At 44.5% G+C, this 18,808-nt stretch overlaps 1 protein-coding gene across 1 annotated transcript in view; it reads left to right on the top strand.

Annotated features, from left to right (window-relative positions):
• Nucleotides 1-18,361, top strand: part of tbx18 (T-box transcription factor 18) — a 33,328-nt gene extending 14,967 nt beyond the window's left edge. The window contains 2 exon segments of the mRNA XM_078400244.1: nucleotides 11,072-11,166; nucleotides 14,846-18,361. Coding sequence (XP_078256370.1) covers nucleotides 11,072-11,166; nucleotides 14,846-15,561 — 811 coding nt within the window. The 3' untranslated portion in view covers nucleotides 15,562-18,361.
• The last annotated feature ends 447 nt before the right edge of the window (nucleotides 18,362-18,808 follow it).

The following is an 18,808-nucleotide window of genomic DNA, read 5'->3' as shown; positions in this document are numbered from 1 at the left end:
CGGGCACAAGATATTAAAGCTTTCATGTTATAGACAATAGATAATAGGTACAGGAGGAGGCCATTCGGCCCTTCGAGCCAGCACCGCCATTCAATGTGACCATAGCTGATCATTCTCAATCAGTACACCGTTCCTGCCTTCTCCCCATACCCCCTGACTCCGCTATCCTTAAGAGCTCTATCCAGCTCTCTCTTGAATGCATTCAGACAATTGCCCTCCACTGCCTTCTGAGGCAGAGAATTCCACAGATTCACAATTCTCTGACTGAAACAGTTTTTCCTCATCTCAGTTCTAAATGGCCTACCCTTATTCTTAAACTGTGGCCTCTGGTTCTGGACTCCCCCAACATTGGGAACATGTTTCCTGCCCCTAACGTGTCCAACTCCTTAATAATCTTATACGTTTCGATAAGATCCTCTCTCATCCTTCTAAATTCCAGTGTATACAAACCTAGTCGCTCCAGTCTTTCAACATATGACAGTCCCGCCATTCCGGGAATTGTAGTAAACTTTCAAACCGACCTCACGCCTTCCTGACAGCGAAATAATTAGAGCTTGCTTCCCTGGGACAAAGCAGAGATTAGCACCGCAAATCAGTTTTAGTTTCGTTTGCAATTACAGCGCGGAAACAGGCCCTTCGGCCCACCGAGTCCGTACAGACCAGCGATCCCCGCACACAGACACTATCCCACACACACTTCTACATTTTGCACCGAGCCAATTAACCTGCAAACCTGCGCGTCTTTCGAGTGTGGGAGGAGACTGGAGCACCCGGAGAAAACCCACGCAGGTCACAGGGGAGAAGGTACAAACTCCGTACCAGAGAAGCACCAGGTCTCTGGCGCTGTAAGTCAAGGCGGCAGCAACTCTACCGCCCACGAATAGATATTATTTTTTTCAGTCTGTGTTTTAAGGATTAATTTTAGTCTGTGCGGCGATCAGACTCCGGTCTCCGGAAAGGACGGTCACACGATCACAGGGGTCACAGCTTAAGGATAAGAGGGAAGTCTTTTAGGACCGAGATGAGAAAACATTTCTTCACACAGATAGTGGTGAGTCTGTGGAATTCTCTGCCACAGAAGGTAGTTGAGGCCAGTTCATTGGCTATATTTAAGAGGGAGTTAGATGTGGCCCTTGTGGCTAAAGGGATCAGGGGGTATGGAGAGAAGGCAGGTACAGGTTACTGAGTTGGATGATCAACCATGATCATATTGAATGGCGGTGCAGGCTCGAAGGGCCGAATGGCCTACTCCTGCACCTATTTTCTATGTTTCAATGTTTCTATGTTTCTATGTTTCTATGTGCTAAACAAACTCGGCTATGTGATAGAGCGAGGGGCGGCGAGCGTTTAAACGTGGAAAAATGTTCACGGCATCTTGTGTAAATGATCACTTTTAGCAACATCTCTCCGGGTGGCGACTTTAATCTCCATGCTAACGAGAACGCGAAGACTGCCATTACTGGGGGAGAATGAAGCCCGATTAGTTCAGCCCAACTCCACCCAACAAATCATTTTATAGCAGCTTGCTGCAAAACGCCAATGATCCCTCAATAAAGGCACCTTGAGATCTCAACATGCAAACCATCTCGCCCGACTTTCCTGTGTAGGAAGGAACTGCAGATGCCGTTTTGCATCGAAGATAGATACCAAAAGCTGGAGTAACTCAGCGGGACAGGCAGCATCTCTGGAGAGAAGGAATGGGTGACGTTTTGGGGTCGAGACCCTTCTTCAGACCGAGAGTCAGGAGAGAGGGAAATGAGAGATATAGACGTTGACATCGTTACTTTTTTTGCACATCTTTTATTCATTTAGAGTCGTAGAGCGTGGAAACAGCCCCCCACCCCGACCCAACTTGCCCACACCGGCCGACATGTCCCAGCTACACTAGTCCCACCTGCCCGCGTTTGGTCCATTCATTCACAAAATGCTGGAGTAACTCAGCAGGTCAGGCAGCATCTCGGGAGAGAAGGAATGGGTGACGTTTCCTGAAGAAGGGTCTTGACCCGAAACGTCACCCATTCCTTCTCTCCCGAGATGCTGCCTGACCTGCTGAGTTACTCCAGCATTTTGTGAATGAATCGATTTTGTACCAGCATCTGCAGTTATTTTCTTATACTACGCGTTTGGTCCATATCCCTCCAAACCTGTCCTATCCAGGTTTTATATCGTCCTATGTTCTACATCTCTCTGTATCGCCGTCTATATCTCTCGTTCCCCTTTCCCCTGACTCTCAGTCTGAAGAAGGGTCTCGATCCGAAAAGTCACCCATTCCTTCTCTAGTGAGATGCTGCCTGTCCCGCTGAGTTACTCCAGCCTTTTGTGTCCGTCTTCTTTCCTGGTTACCTGCCCGGCGCCCTTCGTTGCCGTGGTCTGGTTGACCGTGGGCATTTAAAGCCTTTGCCTGACTCGGTATGGATGCGTGACCCGGCTAGTTGGGATGTTCAGGACTTCAAACGCTGTCGCGGGCAGTGTCCGTGTTTGCAGAGACGGCCTTTGCTGGAAAGCGCTCACCCAGGGATAATCCAGGGAAGAGGAGTTGAGTATAGAAGCAAAGAGGTCCTTCTGCAGTTGTACAGGGCCCTAGTGAGACCGCACCTGGAGTACTGTGTGCAGTTTTGGTCTCCAAATTTGAGGAAGGGTATTCTTGCCATTGAGGGCGTGCAGCGTAGGTTTACTAGGTTAATTCCCGGAATGGCGGGACTGTCATATGTTGAAAGACTGGAGCGACTAGGCTTGTATACACTGGAATTTAGACGGATGAGAGGAGATCTTATCGAAACGTATAAGATTATTAAGGGGTTGGACACGTTAGAGGCAGGAAACATGTTCCCAATGTTGGGGGAGTCCACAACCAGGGGCCACAGTTTAAGATTAAGGGGTAAGCCATTTAGAACAGAGATGAGGAAAAACTTTTTCATTCAGAGAGTTGTGAACCTGTGGAATTCTCTGCCTCAGAGGGCAGTGGAGGCCAATTCTCTGAATGCATTCAAGAGAGAGCTAGATAGAGCTCTTAAGGATAGCGGAGTCAGGGGGTATGGGGAGAAAGCAGGAACGGGGTACTGATTAAGAATGATCAGCCATGATCACATTGAATGGCGGTGCTGGCTCAAAGGGCCGAATGGCCTCCTCCTGCACCTATTGTCTATTGTCTATTGAATGGGTGACATTTCTGGTCGAGACCCTTCTTCAGTTCTTTAAGTTCAGGTCGCGAATGGCAGAGGATTTGGCAATGTTTCCAGCAATTGAGAAATCCCGCAAAATTGGCGCCATGTCCACGTAGACGCTTTGCTGCCTCTAGTTTAGTTTATTGTCACGTGTGCCGAGGTACAGCGAAAATCTGTTTTCTTGCGTGCTAACCAGTCAGCGGAAAGACTACACATGATTACAATCAAGCAGCCTAGTGTATAGATGCAGGAATAAGGGAATAACATTTATTGCAAGACAAAGTCCAGTAGAGTCCGATTAAAGATAGTCCGAGGATCTCCAATGTGGCAGATGGCAGGTCGCACTGCTCTCTGGCTGGCGATAGGATGGTTCAGTTACCTGATAACAACTGGGAAGAAACTGTCCCTGAATCTGGAAGTGTGAGTTTTCACACTGTCGTGGGGTAGACTGGACTGACTCCCTCCACCACCCCCCCCCCCCCCCACCCCCCACCACCCCGATCTTTGCACATCCCCAATCCTTTCCACCTGTCACTTTAATTTCATGTTTCATGTATCTTGCGTTTTCTGACTGTTGGCGGATCAATTTCCCTCCTGGGATAAATAAAGTTCTATTGTATCGTATAGGCGACATTTCAGGTCAGGTCACTTTTTCAGTCAGAAAGGTCCCAACACGAACCATTGCCTATCCACATCTTCCAGAGATGCTCCCTGACCTACTGAGATACACCAGCACTTTGTGTTCTCTGCAAGACTCCAGCATCTGCACTCTCTCGTGTCAACATCTCAATGTTATCTATGATTTAACTTTTCCTATCAAACCCATCATTTCTCCAGCTTGAATCCAGTCTGCCATGTTCATATCCACTCATTTAACCTGCCTGTACTCTTTTGCGGCATATTTCTGTTCTTACATAGAAACATAGAAAATAGGTGCAGGAGTAGACCATTCGGCCCTTCGAGCCTGCACCGCCATTCAATATGATCATGGCTGATCATCCAACTCAGTAACCTGTACCTGCCTTCTCTCCATACCCCCTGATCCCTTTAGCCACAAGGGCCACATCTAACTCCCTCTTAAATATAGCCAATGAACTGGCCTCAACTACCTTCTGTGGCAGAGAATTCCACAGACTCACCACACTCTGTGTGAAGAAATGTTTTCTCATCTTGGTCCTAAAAGACTTCCCCCTTATCCTTAAGCTGTGACCCCTAGTTCTGGACTTCCCCAACATCGGGAACAATCTTCCCGCATCTAGCCTCTCCAACCCCTTAAGAATTTTATATGTTTCAATAAGATCCCCCCTCAGTCTTCTAAATTCCAGCGAGTATAAGCCTAGTCTATCCAGTCTTTCTTCATATGAAAGTCCTGCCATCCCTTCCCCCACCTAAGTTTGCATTATCAGTAAAATGGGACACCTTACAATTAAGATCATTAATATAGCCCATGTCTCATTGATGCTCAAGGATGAACCTGTGATACTGAGCTTGTAACATCCTGCTGGTCGGAAAATTACCTCTTTATTCTTCCATTATATAATCTTCAAATTATATTTAAAATTGTTTACTATGTTTTTAAAAGATGCTTGGACTGGTACATGGATAGGATAGGTATAGAAGGATATAGACCAAATGCAGGCAGGTAGGTCCAGTGTAGATGGGACATGTTGGTCGTTATGGGCAAGTTAGACCGAAGGGACTACTTCCATGCTGTATGACTGTATGACTCCATGTTGCTCAGATTTTGGTGTGTATCCTCTTATGTGGTCCAACATCAATAGATCTACTAAAATGTTCTTTATCATTACACCCGAGGCATTGCAGGACTAACGCATATTTTCATTTCTTAAGTGAATGTAAATTCATTGCAAATTCAAGGCAGTGGAGGCCAATTCACTGGATGAATTTAAAAGAGAGTTAGGTAGAGCTATTGGGGCTAGCGGAATCAAGGGGTATGGGGAGAAGGCAGGCACGGGTTACTGATTGTGGATGATCAGCCATGATCACAATGAATGGCGGTGCTGACTCAAAGGACCGAATGGCCTCCCCCTGCACCCATTTTCTATGTTTCTATGAATTACTTCCTTAAATGCTTGTTTCATTGCTCTGCCATTTCTGATCCAGCCTCAGGTGCCTCAGTTTTACAAGACTACGTTTCTCACATTTGGTCTTAAGATATGCTGTCATTTCCTCTCGCCATTCATTTCCTTAGCATCAACTTTGTACGTTTGATACTGATCTCAACCCCTCTGATAGTCATTGTTTCAGGCCTTATATTCTGCTCACATGTCAAGTGAGGTTCCCATCATATTTTTGTTAACAGCATCATCAAAATAGCACATACCTCCAGCTTCACAAATTCATAAGTTCTAGGAGCAGAAATAGCCCATTTGGCCCATCAAGTCTACTCTGCCATTCAATCATGGCCTATCTATCTTTCCCTCTCAACCCCCGTTCTCCTGCCTTCTCCCCATAACCCCTGACACCCATACTAATCAAGAATTTGTCAATCACTGCCTTAAAAGTATCAATTGTCTTGGCCTCCACAGCCGTCCGTGGCAATGAATTCCACAGATTCTGAGATGTCACTTTTGCTCAAACGTGCAGTCATTCTTTTGTCTTCTCAGGGCTCCAAAACACTGTTGAGTGTGTTCTGTTTATTTCTTGGAAATTTTATTTTCTCTAAAGTGCAGAATCGGTGGGCCAAAACGCTGGTTTCCGCACTGTATCTCTAAAGTCTAAAGTCTGAAATCCAAAGTAAAGTCCACTTTCATAATTTCATTTCATCCATTTATTCATTTGGTTACATGCAGATAAACTCATCATAATTTGATGGCTCACACCTCCCTATTCAAGTGGCCTACCTTAACGATACAAATTCCCCTTCCAGTCCATGTCCTTAGCTCGTATTTGGAAGATCCATCTTCGAATTAGGAAAAAGCAGTTCTGAACTACCAGTGAAAATCGTTTGGTTCCAGCTGTATATTGTCTTAATTACTGGCTTTGTACAACTAAACAAATCATCAGCAACTTTACCCTGTGAAGCTGCAGATTGTCAGCCTGGTTTTATTAGGATTAAGGAATGTAAATACCAACCTCATTTGTCAGACATGTACACGTTTAAGTAATAAAAACTTTGCCTACCAGCTTGCTGGAAGTGTAAATTGGAAGCAGTTCACCGAGGGCAACTAAGGATCCGGCAAGCAATGCTTGAAAACATCAGGCCAAACACTGCTGGAGAGGCCCTTTACCTGTAATTGTTTCTCACAATCACTCCATGCCTAAGATTACCTGGTTCACAAGTGGATGGCCTGTCTTGTTAACCCAAAGCCTTCCAGACACAAGCACCAAATCCTGGATGTCCTGAGACCATACACACACACACCCACACACACAGGAACCTGCACACGCACACGCACACACACACACACACCCACGCACACATGCACACACACACACACACACACACACACACACGCGCGCACAAACACGCGCGCACACACCCACACACACACTCGCACACACACCCACACACACAGGCAAATGCACATGCACACACACACACACACACACACACACACACACACACACACACACACACACACACACACACACACACACACACACACACACACACACACACACACACACACACTCGCACACACACCCACACACACAGGCAAATGCACATGCACACACACACACACACACACACACACACACACACACACACACACACACACACACACACACACACTCACACACCCACACACTCACACACATACGCACACGTTCCTACAAGTTTCTGGCTGATTTGTACATTAAAATTACATGCGTCATTTGAAATAACGTGCTCATTCTTTAATAGCTCTTCCTGTTCCAGTGTGTACTCCTTAAACTATCATCAAATAGATGTCAAATTAATTTTATTTTCCATGTAAGGTAAAAATAGCTTGCAAAAGTAGCTAAATTGTTTTAACAATCGAGCGTAGAAATGCCAATGCAAATATCCAAGGGGGGCCATTCCTGGTGGTTGGCACACCAAAGGATGGACATGTTGTACAGGAGAACGTACGAAGGGGATTCATCACGATTTTGTCTGGGATCCAATGCTTCAGTCTGAGGAGAGATCCAGGAGTTTTAGTTTAGTATTAGAGATATATTGTGCTTAAACAGGCCCTTCGGCCTACCGTGTACATGCCGACCTACGATCCCCACACACCAACACTATCCTACGCACCGGGGATAATTTACAATTTTTACCGAAGCCAAATTAACCTACAAATCTGCACGTCTTTGGAGCATGGGAGGAAAACGGAGCACCAAGGGGAAAACCCACGCGGTCACAGGGAGAACGTACAAACTCCATACAGACGGCACCCATATTCAGGATCGATCCCGGGTCTTTGGCGCTGTAAGGCAGCAACTCTACCGCTACACCACCTGGGTAGACTGGGTTTGCTATCCTTGAAGCAGAGGAAAACGAGGGGATCTGAAATGACTGTATAAAATAATGAGAGGCATATTAGGCTATGGATAACATTTTGGCAAATGGGATTAATATTACACTTCATGGGCATGTTGGACAGAAGTGTCTTTGTGTGCTTTATGACTTGATTGTGACCAGATATCATAATCAAATCTGTAATCATAGATTGTGGCCATATAAAGGGCCGAATGGCCTCCTCCTGCACCTATTGTCTATCTATTGCCTATTGTCTAAACCTCGATTGGCTTATTTTAAACAATAGAGACAAGGAACTGCAGATGCTGCTTTACAAAAAAAAGGCACAGAGCACTGGAATAACTCAGCAGGTCAGACAACACCACCAGAGAACATGGAAGAGTTACGTTTCGGATCGGAAATGAAGAAGGATCTTGACCCAAAACGTCACCTGCCCATGTTCTCCAGAGATACTGCCTGACCCACTGAGTTACTCCAGCCCCTTGTGTTTTATTTTTTTTAGTTTAGTTTAGTTTGGAGATACAGCATGGAAATAGGCCCTTTGGTCCACTGAATCTGCGTCGACCAGTGATCCCCGTTACACTAGCACACACTACACACAAGGGACGAATCACAATTTTTTCCAAAGCCAATTAACCTACAAAGCTGCATGTCTGTGGAGTGTGGGAGGAAACCGGTGCACCAGGGGAAAACACACGCAGGTCACAGGGAGAACGTACAAACTCCGTACAGACAGCACCCGTAGTCAGGATCGAATCCGGTTATCTGGCGCTGTAATTCAGCAGCTCTACCTGAACTGACTTATGCTAGCTTAGATGTGTATTGAAAATCTGTCCAAGAAAATGTTATTTTGCCCATTTTGCAGATATCTCCCTATTCATTTGCTGTTCTAGGCATATCTATGTGAAATGGCTTTTGCTGTCACAAGCTATGGTGAGGGGCAAAACAGACTAAGATGTTCCTTTCTAAATCCAGTGTCGCTTCTGAAAAGTTTGCATACAAATGGTGCAATCATTTAAACATGATATTTAAACCACTGGCCACAAGGGCCCTCGATGGATATGAAATTACCAGCGCGGAATGGAAAAAAAATTAAAAGTGATTCATTCTCATTTCATTTTTGGAAAGAAAAATCCAAGTGATTTTTGTTCCACTGTATTTTAGATAGACAGACATGGTGTCCAAAAGGCTGGATTGTATCCACACATGAGGAGGAAGCATGCAATTGTTTCATTGAATTACTTCATTCAAAGCTAAGCCTGGATGAAATAGGAATAGACAATAGACAATAGGTGCAGGAGGAGGCCATTCGGCCCTTCGAGCCAGCACCACCATTCAATGTGATCATGGCTGATCATTCTCAATCAGTACCCCGTTCCTGCCTTCTCCCCATATCCCCTGACTCCGCTATCCTTAAGAGCTCTATCTAGCTCTCTCTTGAATACGTTGAAGCATGCTAAAATATTGAGAGCGTGTAAAAAATGGAATGTTATATTTTAACATTAAATGTATCTCTGGCCATCAAACACAAGGGAATATAACTTTGCCGATTTAAAATACATTTAAAGATCCCATTCTTTGTTTTAAAAAAAAACTGGGAAGTAATAAAAAAAGGAAATCCTGTAGTTATTTGAACCCTGAACAAGCAATCTTACTTAGAACAGATTTTAAAAATTACTTTGTCTCTTGTGTATATCACGAATGTCCTTCTGAGACCAGAAAAAACAATGACCTTATTTGGAACAATCAGTCCTTTGAATGGAGCAATTCACTGGACGTATCAATAATAACAAATCAAGTCCAGCTTCACTGACGATTGTAGTAGAACTGGCACTCGTTTTTCTCATACACAACCACATCAAGGAGAGGAGGAGGAATCTCTTTAGTCAGAGGGTGATGAATCCGTCAAATTCATTGCCATAGATGGCTGTGGAGGCCGAGGCAATGGATAATTTTTTTAAAGGCAGAGATTGATAAGATTCTTGATTAGCACGGGTGCCAGGGATTACGGGGAGGAGGCAGCCGAATGGGTTTGAGAGGGAAAGACATCAGCCATGATTGAATGGCAGAGTAGACTTGATGGGCCGAATGGCCTAATTCTGCTCCCATCACTTACGAATTTATGAACATTTACATTTGAAACTTACAAACATAATTTATTTCCTAATGTGTGGGCATTTTGGAAGTTATTTTGCAGCAGGCAATTGATTAATCTAAACTTTCAGTTTTTAGGATTAGTTTTAGAGATATTGCGTGAAAACAGGTCCTTCGGCCCGTCAAGTCCGTACTGGCCACCGATCACCCATTCACACTAGTTCTAACCTGCACACCAAGGACAATTTACAGAAGCCAATTAACCTACAAACCTGCATGTCTTTGGAATGAGGGAGGAAACTAAAACACCTGGAGGAAACCCACGAGGTCACAGGGAGAAGGTACAAACTCCGTACAGACAGCTCCTGTGGGCAGGATTGAACCCAGGTCTCTTGCACTGTATGACAGCAACTCTACCGCTTCACCACTGTACTGCCCCTGTGGCACTGAATAAATAGGAATCATATATTTAAAACATAACAAGTGCTGGGTTTGGCAGTAAGCAGATGCTGTTTGGACAAAAGCATGAGATGAATAGATCGGGTAGATACACAGAGTCTCTTGCCCAGAGTAGGGGAATCAAAGACCAGAGGACATAGGTTCAAGGTGAAGGGGAAAAGATTTAATAGGAATCTGAGGGGTAACTTTTTCACACAAAGGGTGGTGGGTGTATGGAACAAGCTGCCAGAGGAGGTATTTGAGGCAGGAACTATTTAATTTATTATATTATCCAATTCTGATCACTAGAAATAATTGAAACAGCTGTGGAAACATTACCTATAAATAGTTGAGCCAGGTACTATCGCAACCTTTAAGAAACAGTGAGACAGGTACATGGATAGGACAGGTTTGGATGGATATGGACCAAGCGCACGCAAGTGGGACTGGTGTAGCTGGGACATTGTTGGCCGGTGTGGGCAACCATGGCCGAGGGGCCTATATCCACACTGTATCACTCCATGACTCTATGCTCCAAACAATGGAACTGACATTCATAAATATCCTACTGGTTGTAGGATATTTATATTGATCAATTACTCCATTATTGAAGGGCGGCACGGTGACTTGGTAAAATTGTAAATTGTCCCTAGCGTGTGTAGGATGGTGTTAATGCGTGAGGATTGCTGGTCGGCACGGACTCGATGGGCCAAAGGGTCAGTTTCTGCACTGGATCTCTAAACTAAAGTAAATGGAAGGAATCTTTGAAATTACTAATGTTCAGATGTTCAAAATTTGTTTCAAATGACTGAAGTTAAGTTTTCCAATCTCATTAACTTATTTAAATTTATTATATATATATATATTTGACCAAACATGTATCTCACGACTTTATATTTTTTAAACTTAGAATGGGTTTAGAAGCAATTGTGGAATCCTACGCATTCTGGAGACCCTCTTTGCGCACCCTCAGCTTTGAAGACATACCTGGAATTCAGAAACAAGGTATTGATCTCCATTCCCTTTATGGTATGAATATTGATTTCTCGCACATCAGATAGCCCCGGCATTCCCTCTCTCTCTTTCCCTCCCCCACCCAAATCGCACTAGCTTCTCGTTTTTACCCTACAAACAGCTAACAACAGTTTCCATTATCACCGTTACTTTTTTGCATATTATCTATTCATTGTTCTTTAACTCTCCACATCATCATCTATTTCTCTCGTTTCCCTTATCCCTAACCAGTCTGTAGAAGGGTCTCGACCCGAAAAGTCACCCATTCCTTCTCTCCAGATATGCTGCCTGTCCCGCTGAGTACTCCAGCTCTTTGTGTCCATTTTCGGTTTAAACCAGCATCTGCAGTTCCTTCCTATCGGTTCGCTTTGTCCTGTTTTCACACCTTATGCTTCCTTATCTCTGTATCTCCCTCTCCCCTGACATCAGTCTGAAGAAGGGTCTCGAACCGAAACATCACCCACTCCTTCCCTCCTGTCCCCACTGAGTTACTCCAGCATTTTGTGTCCAACAAGGTATTACTTTGGCTTTTCCTTTTATCACTTTGTCTGCCAACAATAGTAGGAAAATTAGATTACTCCACAAGCAATAGCTGGACAAAAAGTATTTCAGAATGCAATTCTTCATTTTATCCTAATTATTGCACCACAGATCATAAAACCAACACCAGAAATTGGTCCTTTTCAGTCAGATTAACACTTCGATGTATTCATTTCATGTTGTGAGGCAAGATTGCTGCCCACTTTAACTTAGGTAATCCGTAATTTATTAAGTTAGTCTCTTATACCTGATTTATGACAGTGTCTATCGTAAAAGCAACAAATTGATGTTCCCGCAATCTGACATCCCTCTCCTCGGCCGGCCATCTTTGTGTACACGGGGCGCCTCGTGCAGCCGATCTTGAAGGTCGCTGGAGGCATTACCCCGGGTTAACCCTGCTACCGGCCCTTGCTCCTCACGTCCAATGTTTCCAGCTTTCACCCAGTCCCACTGGGTGGGTTCTTGGTCTCGTCGACGATGAGCCTTCGGGCAAGTTCCCGGTCCCACCGACCGACAAAACCTTGGGCAGGTTTCTGGTCCCACTGGCCGATGTGTGATACCAAGTAGAGCATGAATGAAGTCCTCAAGACCTACTTCTTGGTACATGTCCTGAACTCTGATTAGGTATCACACTGGTTACGGGTGGCCAAGCTATGTGCATCTGGCTGAGAAAAGTGATTTAAACTGATACACCTGGTCTCCTCCAAAATCTGGAATTGCATTATATAACGATGTTGGGAGGTTTGAACAGAAATATAAGGTAAATTTAAATAGGTTAAGCAAAACATTAAACCGTACTGCTCTTTACACTCTGGATTTAAATATGTCAGCAAACAGAGAAATGTGAGGTGTTGCATTTTCGGAAGTCTAACACGGGCAGGCAGGACCTACACAGTGAATGGCGGGGCTCTGGGGAGTGTTGTAGAGCAGACGGATCTAGGAGTGCAGGTGCATGGTTCCTTGAAGGTGGAGTCACGTATAGATAAGGTGGTCTAAAGCTTTTGGCACTTTGGCCTTCATCGGTCAGAGTATTGAGTGTAGATGTTGGGAGGTCATGTTGCAGTTGTATAAGGTGTTGGTGAGGCTGCATTTAGAGTATTGTGTTCAGTTCTGGGCACCACGTTATAGGAAAGATGTTGTCAAGCTGGAAAGGGTACAGAGAACATTTCCGAGGATGTTGCCAGGACTAGAGGGTCTGAGCTAAAGGGAGAGGTTGAATAGGCTGGAACTCTATTCCCTAGTGCGCAGGAGGATGAGGGTTGATCTTATAGAGTGTATAAAATCATGAGAGGAATAGATGGGGGTAGATGCACAGAGTCTCTTGCCCAGAGTAGGTGAATCGAGGTCCAGAGGATATTGGTCTAAGGTGAACGGGAATAGATTTAATAGGAATCTGAGGGGTAACTTTGTCACCCAAAGGGTGGTGTGTATGGAACAAGCTGTCAGAGGAGGTAGTTGAGGCTGGGACTATCCCAATGTTTAAGAAACAGTTAGATAGGACAGGTTTGGAGGGATAACCCACAGGCAGGTGGGACTAGTGTAGCTGGGACATGTTGGACCGAAGGGCCTGTTTCCACGTTGTTTCAATCTAAGACTATTCTGAGTGTGAGCATAAATTTGGTTGTTTTTCTTTGCTTTTGTATAAGGCACTAATTCTTGCTGGGGTATAGGTTATAAAATGGTGATTCCTCGTGGAAGAGGGTGAAGAGTAAGGGCTACCACATTGCTTGCATGAGGAGAGATTTATTTAGCCCTCAGCTGATTCCTACTTACCAACCAAGTGTTGCTAGAAATATTTAGGAGGTGGTAGATTCTTCACTTTCTGAGCTAGGAATGAGTGTTGGGGACAATTGGTCATGGGAGGTGTTAACGGAGACAGAACATATGGAACGTCAAACAGTTAATCACAGGAACTGGCCCTTCGGCCCACAATATCTGTGCCGAACATGATGCCAAGTTAAATTAATCTCCTCTGCCTGCATATGGTCCATACTTGGTTTAGTTTTAGTTTACTTTAGTTTAGAGATAGTGTGGAAACAGGCCCTTTCGCCCCCCCCTCCCGACTCTGTGCCGACCAGCATTCACCCCGTACACTAACACTATCCTGCACACTGGGGACAATTTACAATTTTACCAAAGCCAATTAACCGACTAATTTTTGGAGGAAACTGGAGAAAACCCAAACGCAGAAAACCCACGCGGTCACGGGGAGAACGTACAAACTCCGTACAGACAGCACCCGTAGTCAGGATCGAACCTGGGTCTCTGGCGCTGTAAGGCAGCAACTCTACCGCTGCGCCACCGTGCCGCCCCACCATAGGTCCTTTCTTCATTCAGACCCAACCCGACGTGTTCGACATCGTCCGGAGATGCTGCCTGACCCCCTTAATTTACCCTAGTGCTTTGTGGGGGTTTTTTTTTGGGGTGAACTACCATTTGCAGTTCCATGTTTAACCATTTACAAGGAACCATTTAACCTGATAAAAAAATGTTTCTCACTTACTTGTTCATGGACAGATTTAGTCAAATTTTCGATATTCACTGACATTTTGAAGGATAGACATGATTCACCATTTAATAATAGACACCAAATGCTGGAGTAACTCAGCGGGTCAGGCAGCACCTGTGGAGAGAAGGAATGGGTGACGTTTTGGATCAGATTCCTTCTTCAGTCTGAGAGTAGGCAGAGAACTTCTTCAAAGTGGGCCTACCTTGAGGTATGAGGCACTCTCCAGTCTGAAGAAGGGTCTCGACCTGAAATATTACCTATTCCTTCTCTGTAGACGTGCTGCCTGCCCCGTTGAGTTACTCCAGCACTTTTGTGCCGATTTTCGATGTGAACCAGCATCTGCAGTTCCTTCCTACACGTTTAAGGGATGTTAACCATAACAAACATGCGGTTTAGTGGCTTGACATCAATGTAAATTGTCCCCAGTGCTCGTGTACGGGGATCGCTGGCCGGCACGGATTCGGTGGGCCGAAGGGCCTGTTTCCGCGCTGTACCGCTAAACAAAACTAAAAACGTCACCCATTCCTTCTCTCCAGAGACGCTGCCTGTCCCGCTGAGTTACTCCAGCGTCTCGTGTCTATCTTGGTCATAAACTAAAAGAGACTGCGTTTTTCTCAATAGGTGGAACAATGCCTTCGTCTGCCCACCAGAGCCTGGGGAATGTTGGTCCTGCACACCATCTGCCTGGCTCTTCCTGTCCATCCCCTGCTTTCCATCTGGCCCAGAACAGTGGGCAGCTGTGCAACCTGAGCCCGGCGGACTTCACCACCTGCAACCACACCGGCCTGGCCTTCAACCGCTACAGCAGCAGCCTCGCCGAGACCTACAACCGCCTCGCCAACCCCAGCGCCGAGACCTATGCCGCCCAGAGGACGCCTTCCTACATCGGCGTGGCCAACACCGCCAGTGTGAACATGTCGATAGCCGGCAGCGACGGAGACGCCTTCAACTGCCACCAGGCCGGGTTACCCGTGCCCATTTCCAGGATCTCGTCTCCCCAGCTCCAGTACATCATGCCTTCGCCGTCAAACAACGCTTTCACCGCCAACCAGGCCCACCAGGGCTCCTACAGTACTTTCAGACTGCACAGCCCGTACGGCTTGTACGGCTATAACTTCTCCACCTCCCCCAGGCTGGCGGCCAGCCCCGAGAAGATCATCTCTGCCCAGGGAGGTTTCCTGGGTTCATCTCCCAGCGGGACCATGACCGACCAACAGATCTTGCCCACCGTGGACGGGATGCACATTCTCAACAGCAGCCAGCAAAATATGTTCAACGCAAGGTCTTTAGGGAACTTGACAGCCTCACCGTCCCAGATCCCAGCACATTTGGTTTGAGAGGGTCACTGCATCGGGTGAAACACGTGCTGCAACATCATGAAACATCCATGGAGATTCCTCGTTATGAAATACGAGGAATCCCGCCGTTATGAAATACATTTCTCACCAGTGTCAGTAATAGGACCTGCACTGGACATCTGGAGAGTGGAAGAACTTTGGACTTTGCGTCTGCTGAAGTGGTTTGCTCCCGTAGAACGTCTGTTGTTTTTCTGTCGAGAAGGGACTTCAACTCTGCTCCCAGAACAGACTCAAAGGACTAAGGAACACCCGACGTGCAAAAGAAGGGCACTTGCTTTCAGAAATCATTATCATCGACTCTGTATCTTGTATAGTATTGTCTTCTTTTGAGTTGGCGATTGAATTCTCCGACTCGGACAGAGAGTTTTATGGATTTGGTTACAATGTGAAGTTGATCAAGACCCTTGGGTGCAAATGCCTGATGTACGATAGTGAATCTCTTTCAACATTCAACCTCACAAGGACTTACAAGCATCATTTCTTTGGCCCATCTGGTGGCTTTTCCGTCCTCGCCTCCAGCTTTCTGCTCCACGGCCCTGAGATTTGTTGACTTGGAATAGCATAGGGTCTTATCTACTTGGATCATTTGAGGCCTTGGCCAAGGAGCTTTTGGTTTTCCATGAGTCTAAACTGTGATTGTTAATAGACTGCCAAAACAATGGGTATCACCACACCAGGCGAAAGCTGATCCTGTCTGAACGTAATGGTCGCACAAGTGCACTTTTCATAGGATAGTGTGTACAGCCACGTGTATGCAAGCAATATTACATGGATGGTCTCTCCTTCTTTGCAACATTGAGAGCAACAGTCTGATCCCTGGAGCCAGCCCCGTGACCGCGTGGGTTTTCCCCAGGTGCTCTGCTTTCCCCCCACACTCCAAAGACGGCCAGGTTTGAGGGTTAATTCGCTTCGGTAAAGATTGTAAATTGTTCCCCAGTGTGTGTAGGATGGTGTTAGTGTGCGGGGATTGCTGGTCGGCATGGACTCGGTGGGCCGAAGGGCCTGTTTCCATGCTGTATCTGTAAACTAAACTAAACTAAATTAGCCATTATGATTAAGACACTCAACGCAGGTGGAGATCGTTCCCCTAGTATTCGTAGATGAATCTATACGACATCCATGCAGTTAAACTGAAATAATAATCCATTTCTTCCTCCTTTTGATACCTTTAAAATCATATGTTGTTTTAAAAAGTCGGCCCGTTGAAAGCCTTTATAATTACCATTAAAAATGACAATCAACATACCAAGTTAAAAGGCTAAAACCAAACCAATGATATATGCAATTTAACATGAAATGGCCCCCAAAATGTAGAAAGTAAATTTAAAATACAGGGCCTTTTTTAACGGCAGCAAAATAAAAGTGGGTAAATTCAATTTTTATTCAGGGTGAAATAATGAATTCTTTCTCTGCTTTTGGTTCATGATTGTCTTTGAAAATAATTAGAGCACCAATTTAAGAGATAATTATTTCTGCAATTTTTCTTATCATATGCAACAGAAATGCAATCCAAAGCTATGACTGTGATGCAATCCAAAGCTATGACTGCATAAAAAGGAATCTTATTTCTGGAAGAATGGTTTTCAAAATTGTGCTTATTGAAAATGTTAAAAATGTCATATTTTAAGTGGTGATGTTTGAAAATCACAGGTCATATATATATTGAATTAATATTACATAAAAGTAATACAAAATGTCTTTAATGTCTAGGATAAAACAATTCGCAAAAGAGACAACAATGATATATTTCTAAAATATACTTTTAGAATATTTTACCAATAATTACCACATTTTGTTGAATCTGATCCTGAATAAGATGGCACGGTGGCACAGCGGTAGAGTTGCTGCCTTTCAGCGCCAGAGACCCGGGTTCGATCCTGACTGTGGGTGCTGTCTGTACGGAGTTAGTACGTTCTCCCCGTGACATGCATGGGTTTTCTCTGGGTGCTCCGGTTTCAACCCACACTTCAAAGACAGACAGGTTTGCCAGTTAATTGGCTTGGTATAATTGTAAATTGTCCCTAGTGTGTGTGGGATAGTGTCAGTGTGCAGAGATCGCTGGTCGGCACGGACTCGGTGGGCCGAAGGGCCTGTTTCTGCACTGCATCTCTAAACAGAACAAAACTAAACACAAGACAGTTAGGCTGCTGCTCACAAACAGATTATGGCCCCTTTCATGAAGCTGCTAAAGTAAAAATATAAAGATTTCCGACTTAACCCCAATGTTTTAGCAAACAGTGCCTTGTGCACCAGAAACTATAGTAATATCTTGGAAATACAATAATGCCCTCACACAAAAAAAGCACTTGAAATGACGACAGGAAATACTAATTCACAAAGAATATATGATCTGAAAAATATCTCCCATTCGGGAAGAATTTTTTATTCTCAAGTATCTTGGGTTATATCTGCAATAGGTTTAAAAAAATAAAATATCTTAAAAGAATGTTTGTCCTTTCTCTGCTTTTGGAAATATACATGCCTATATTTACAAGATTCTGGTATTTGAAGCAATTTTTGCCAGTTTAAGTGTTGCGTGATAGGATTTTTAAAGGAACAGTTGTAATTGGGGTAAGATTGTGATCTTATCCACAGTGAACATTACCAGCATCCCGTCACAAGGACTGTGGTCTCCCTCTTTCCCCTTTTCTGAATTGTACCGTACCATAAGTGCCAAGTTTTCTCCTAACCTTTTTGTTACTCAGCTGTGAGGAAGTATGTCTAAATTATCAACCGTGAATAGCTTTGTCAAATATTGTTGGTGTACTTTCAAAATGTTTAACAGTGTAAATATGTAACTACGATACTGCAAAGTTTTACTGGCAATAAAATATGTAGACTTTACACAAATACGTGCCTAAAGAGCTTTCATTAAAGTTGCACATTTCAAAGTATTAATTAACTGAAGCAGAGAGGGGCTCGATAGTCAGAGGGTGGTGAATCGAAACGTATAAGATTATTAAGGGGTTGGACACGTTAGAGGCAGAGTGAAGAAAACCATTTACTATATTTTTGGAGATGTGCATAATATTTTGGGACCAAATGGATTTGGAATATCCAGTTTCTTAGCTGGGTGTGGAATAGTAATTGAAACAAATGCACTAATACATTGGGACTGTTCAGTTTATACTTCTGGGAATACTGAACTAGATGTATAACTCTGTATCCTATCTATGAATGGGTATGTACAATATGCTCTGCACTTGAAGATTGATTCTCTCAATGT

The sequence above is a fragment of the Rhinoraja longicauda genome, chromosome 5, assembly GCF_053455715.1.
Source record: "Rhinoraja longicauda isolate Sanriku21f chromosome 5, sRhiLon1.1, whole genome shotgun sequence".
NCBI classification, from domain to species: Eukaryota; Metazoa; Chordata; class Chondrichthyes; order Rajiformes; family Arhynchobatidae; genus Rhinoraja; species Rhinoraja longicauda.
This window is presented reverse-complemented; position numbering and strand designations above follow the sequence as displayed.